General features: G+C 38.6%; 1 protein-coding gene across 1 annotated transcript in view; it reads right to left on the bottom strand.

The window, feature by feature from the left end:
* Positions 1 to 501: 501 nt before the first annotated feature.
* LOC124309432 (uncharacterized) overlaps positions 502 to 6,000 on the bottom strand; it is a 162,839-nt gene continuing 157,340 nt past the window's right edge. The window contains exons 4-5 of the mRNA XM_046773093.1: positions 893 to 1,032; positions 502 to 642 (exon numbers count right to left, since the gene is read on the bottom strand). Coding sequence (XP_046629049.1) covers positions 502 to 642; positions 893 to 1,032 — 281 coding nt within the window. The remainder of the gene's footprint in view (positions 643 to 892; positions 1,033 to 6,000) is intronic.

Below are 6,000 nucleotides of genomic sequence, written 5' to 3'. Positions count from 1 at the left end.
ATTTGCTGTTCAGCCAGTCTTGCGAATGTCGCTCGCGTGTACGTACATGTGGCAACGCGACGTGACGTGGTGAAATCGGACGGAACTGTTACGCGCGCAATCCGACATTAGATCAGTCGGACTCGGGGGACGCGTTCATCCGCGAAGCAGAGTCTGGCGTGGCATTGACCGGCGCCATGCGTGAGTGTCGCGAAGCCCGTACGTGTTCCAACAGCCGAACATTGGATACCGAAAAGTTTGTGCTCCTGCCTTTACCGCTCGGGAATAAACGACGTCCATGAACATTTGAATAAAAATTGAAATTAATTTTTGAATTTCCAAATTGGACGTCAAAGAAACTTTTTTCACAAAATATTTATGATTTACTGAATATCAAAAGAAGAACATTGATTAAAATGCTTGGGGTGAAATTTTGTTTTTTGCATCGGGAAAAAGTTGACAAGCGTTTGAAGATAAACCTTTGCAATACAAGTCCGAAAATTGTACCCCCTCCATCTCAGTCTATATGTGCCGAAATGAATCATTTTTGATGTGAGTAGTACCACTCAATAGTACAACAATTAGACCAATTTTTAGCCCGATCAGAGGACCTTTCTTTTGGGGTTGGTACACTTGAGGAATTCCACTCCATATTTGTATGATCTGAACAAATTGGTGGACAGGTTGCGATTATTGAATCGTTAGGAGGCAGCTGGCAACACAGCGCATGTGAATGAGATAATCTCAGTAGTGGAAGAATAACGTGAAGCAAATATCATTTTTCAACAACAAAGTAATGCATAGTACCAAATATTGAGAAAGCAAGTATTCTTTAAATTAATAATTCAAATATTTATGACTGAAAACGTGTCACAGTCTTATCTTCAAATATTTTATATTGGTATTCACTTACCTCAGTTGATAATGATGAAGATTGACAGTTAAATGCAGATGTATATGCACTTCTAAACAGTTGATCCCATGCCGTGGTTGTCACGTGATGACCAAGTGCATCGCAGAGGTTTTGCAGCGCAGGAAGCACGATGGGTGGTACTATTGTATGAAATAAATGAATATCAGGTTAGATAAACACTTATCCCATCAATTTTTCATCACACTCGTGCGAATAATAACTATTACATAATATTGGCTATGATTGTAGTATGGTGGTTACTGATAGTTAGAGTCAGGTCAAACAACATTCAAATGCGTATTGGAATCAACGTAGCGAAGAAGTCGAAAACTCAAATACCAATTTTGAATTTTGTAACAAGAGTAAGGATATAAAATCACGTTTATATGTAAGTATAAATGCCCGCAGTTAATACCGTTCGTAATAAAAATTAAAGGAAGGACCTTTTTGTCTGAAAGTAATATATTTATGTTTTATTTGATGTATAATATGTATATGTCGGTGCACGATATTCTGGACGCGCTTTCTCATGCTGTGATGCTTGTTAACATTGAAGAATATTTGGTTCATATTCAGTCTAAGCGTATTTGTTAGTATTTAGATTAGTCATAGACCTTTAGCCTGAAGAGTGACGTGAAAGAGGGTGCAAGGCGAAGACTCTAAGAGGCAGAGCCATTTTTCGAACGTAGCCACAGCCCTAGAAGATGCTGTTTCTTAAGTGCCCAGTCAGCACACTTGCTTTGTTTATGTAGCTGCTAGATCTCAATGAAAACGTCAATGATATATCTGGTTAGGTACATAACTGATATGTTGTATGTACCATTTAAGGTACGTTGACGTTAGTGTAATGTAACCGCTACGTGAAAATGCTATGTTAAATTCACAGAACAGATGTGACGTAACATTTGTGTCTCAAAGTATTCGTCTTTGTGTGGTCCAAGGAATTGATATATCTGTTACATAATAACGTATACAAAAATAAAATATATTGTCGTTAACGTCACAGATATGTGTCAAGGGATTCGTTCTACTGTGTTTTAAAGTATTTGTATCTTCGTTACATAATTATTTTTATGTAACAATTATAGACCATTGTTAACGTACTTCATATATTCGAACGGTTCTTTTTTTGTGTTTCAAGGAATCGATAGTCTTATTACATAATTATGTTTACCTGAGAAACATCTGCCACCTAATTTATACATATATAGACAAGAAAAAAGATATTCGTCATTCGAAGGCACTCTAAAAAATTTTCTTTTCAAGCTCAAATTTTCGGAGAGTCACTTTTTTGACAAGTACTTACAGCCATCAAAAGCCAATCAAACAAAGAATTATCAATTTTATTCGCATCACCCGCTCAGGCCCCGCGACGTTAAGGGTTCCCGACCGCGTGGCGGCGGTTGCTGTGCTTAGTGGGGGTATAGCGTGAGTTAGTTAGGATCGAGCGCTTGAATGGGTAGGACGTGTTGTGAAGCCTTTCTTTCTGTTTGTACGTTGTGATTGCATGATCTTTTTCGTTCGCGTAGTTTCAAGGTTCGCGCGTGTCTAGGTTTGGTTTGTAGCGACGCGGTTCATCCTCCGGTAATCGGAGGTGCCCGTTCCCGGGGCGAGCGTCGACGCGGCGACAGATCTGTTGCCCGAGCATCTCAGCGTTAGATCCCCGAGACGTCAACGCTGTTTGCACGGCTGTGGGCCATCTTAGACGCTCCCCGTTGCCCCGCTTCCACATGACCGTCGGAAGTTGCGGCGTTTTATTTATTTAAATCCGTACTTGGTAAGCTAGTTTAATATTATTGAATGATTATTCAATTTAGTTAAGAAAAAACGCGCCAGAAAATCATTGCTACGTATCTTGTCAATTTGATTTGTGTTGAATGAATATTTGACTTGCTCCGGCTTTTCCATCTGTCTCATGAGGGAAATTATTCCGAAGCAAGCATCCTTTTCTTGTCCCGCAAAATTGATGTTTTATTCTTTCACCGTCGCACTCACTCATTCCATCCCGATTAGCGTTAGAAGAGAACTCTTGGTGAGTTGTTTAACACTCAAAGAACCATATTAAGTAGCGTGTATTTATTTCTTACTGTAACACGTTGAATTTTGATATGCTATCACCTGTATATTAAGCAAAATGCGTGTAACGGCAATGTATCCCCGTTTACCTATTGTTACTAGTATAACACTATATGTTGAATTTCGATATTCTAGTATCTTTGTTATGCTTTGTCATTTCAAGCTGGTTACTTTTATGACGCATTCTATTTCAAAATTCTGGGTGGTAATAAACAATATTTCTCTTATACATCCTGGTATTTGTGTGCTTTTTTTAGCAGCGTGCACATGTGTACGTGCACATAAAGTGAATCGTCTGTTGTTACACGGAGTGACAGATATGTATTAAGTACGTTCATTCAATCGCTCTGATTTAGAAGTATTACGTGACAGATAGGAATTTTATCTGTCACTGCAAAATATAACTGCCATGCGCTGGATGTAAAAAATAAGAACATAAATGATACATAACGGAGTTGCAAGGATATGAATCTCATCCATATCTGTGATATCATTGATGCGCACCTCTTTTCTGTGCCTGTTATATAGCTACCATAATGTTTTGTGGCAGACATAATAGAGCAAATGTATGGTACATGTAGGGCACATGTGATGTAGCCGTAATGTTGGAAGGAACAAGATTCAAGTATTTGTTACGTTACTGGGATATGAATGTGCTGCCTGGGTGGCAGTTGGTTTGTAACAGAGCTAGAGTTCGGTAAAGCAATGCAAAGGCATATTAAGAGAATTCTAGAGGCAGGGTGGATTCGTTGTCGCATTTTCTAGTACGCGATACTTAATCGTAAGTGGAATAGAAATAGACTATATTGGAGATAGAGACATCGTTTGTGATGCAAGACTATTATTTATGTTATTATTATTAGTGATTAGATTGATTAGATTAAGTATAAACAAGGTTCCAGCAAGAGTAACCATGGACACCCCTGGGCCACTTTCCCCGACATATATATATAGCTGAAATCTCAAAACCTCTCTAAAGCGGACACTTCCAGTAACGGACAATGTTAGCTTGCACGGTCATTGTTCGCCATTAAGGGGGTCGGATACCACGAAGTAGAGAAACAAACACAAAGTTGTTTTGAATAATGGCTTCTTGACCTCGGTAGCTGTTGACTAAATATTATTCTTGAATATGAAGGTCAGTACAAAACAGTTTTTTTGTCAACGTTTCAGCCCGGATGGGGGCCCTCCTCAGAACAATTATATCTAGGAACATCTGTCACGAACAGAAAATTATGTAACACAAGTTAGTTATTGAAAATTAATATGTGAGAGGCTTATGTGATAAGCAAGGCTAATTGTGCTCATATAATTAAAAGAGAATTACTTGATGATGACATGGAACTCTCAATTTCGAAGAAAAAGTCACCTAGAAGTAATAAGTAAACGGTAGAATACGCAACAAAACTCAAATTGTACTGTTTTTTAAAAAGCATAAACTGCGATGCGAAACTCCCAAGGATTCATCTTGGTTAGTAAAATTGAATAAAATCACAAAAACGACATTTTTGAACCTAGCTGTATTTTGAACATGCAAGTCGTCCAGAGTGCAGTGGAAGAAGAACGAATTCAATCATTAGAAGGAGCACAGACGATGAGCCAAAGGGTTAAATAGATGTGAGAATGTGTTAGGAAGGTAAAATCTAGAGCAAGCTAAGTCGGTAATCAATAGTTATGGTTGATGTATCACAGAGGTGTAAATAGCGCTGAGATGTTCAATATCTTGTCTTCGATTGACCGCGTTGGGATGTGCAACAATGTTGCACATTTCTAACAACAACCTTTTGTAATAAAAGGGTTCAACATCTTAAATGCTGGCTTGAGCATAATTAAAAGTATGATCAAAATCTATTGCGCGTCCAGTCAGCGCTGTATAATTATCATCATGCTCGTGGAGATTTAGTTTCATTTTATTTTATTTTATATTATTTATTTGATACAAACGGGGAGTAACCCCAATTACGGGCTGGTAAATACAACCTGCCTCACAAAAACCAACAGCTTAGACAGCAACGCCTTAGCTCGCGCGGCCTAACGATAATTAGGCTAAAATTACAAGATCGAGGACTAGGAACTAAAGATAGCATTTGTAACATAGAGAGAGGGCAAACAGGCGTCACCGTTTCGAGCAGAGGAAGTGTGTGCACTCGACCCAGCCAGCAATATGTAAATTGTTCAGCTTTGATTTTAACCGGGCCGACAAAGGTGGTAAATATATTCCTCCAACTACAGTGGCACGGCCCGCAACGGTTACACAAACAAAGATTTGTTCGATGGCTTCGTTGGGAGAGGGAATAATAAGACTACTTAATGTATCGGTAACTGCAATGAGCACCCCTCCGCCCCTGGTACAAGAGCTCGTATTTTCACTCCTGTCACACCTGAATACGTTAAATCCAATGAAGCCAAGTTCAGTGCCATGTATGCTATTATCCAACCATGTTTCCATCAAAACAAAAACATCATTAGTATCCGACCATGATCCGAGAGATGAGCTCACATTAAGCAGCTTAATTCTTAAACCGCGAACGTTTTGATAATATAGCCGGGTAATACTCTCGGGTGTCAGTTTTTTGAAGTCGAGGCCGATTTTGGAACCACAGTGGGTATGCCCCCTTGAAAGTTAAGGGGAGAAATCCCTTTGGAAGCGTGAAAAATAGGTATTTTTCGATAATTTTTTTAGAGGGGAAAAAATTATCTAATAATTTTCAAATTTTAACATAATTTTATTGAAGCATTCAAGGTGAGAAACAATTTTTTTTGTTGCGATCATACACAAAATGGCGGCGTTATTAAGGGTCTTGGGACGCCTGTTTTTCGTGACATCGAATGGTGCTGCAGTTGTCACTCTTTTGCTGTTAATCTGAAAAAGATTTAACAAGTGTTATTCGTTTATTGACATATTAAGGGGAAGGATGTACCTGAAAAATGATGACAAAGTGCAAAATTGAAAATTTGGGAGCCCTTTTATTCTAAGGGTCGAATTTTCGACCTTTTTTTCGACATACTTTACCCCTAAAAAGGTATTTATT

Source organism: Neodiprion virginianus, chromosome 7, assembly GCF_021901495.1.
Source record: "Neodiprion virginianus isolate iyNeoVirg1 chromosome 7, iyNeoVirg1.1, whole genome shotgun sequence".
Lineage (NCBI taxonomy): Eukaryota > Metazoa > Arthropoda > Insecta > Hymenoptera > Diprionidae > Neodiprion > Neodiprion virginianus.
This window is presented reverse-complemented; position numbering and strand designations above follow the sequence as displayed.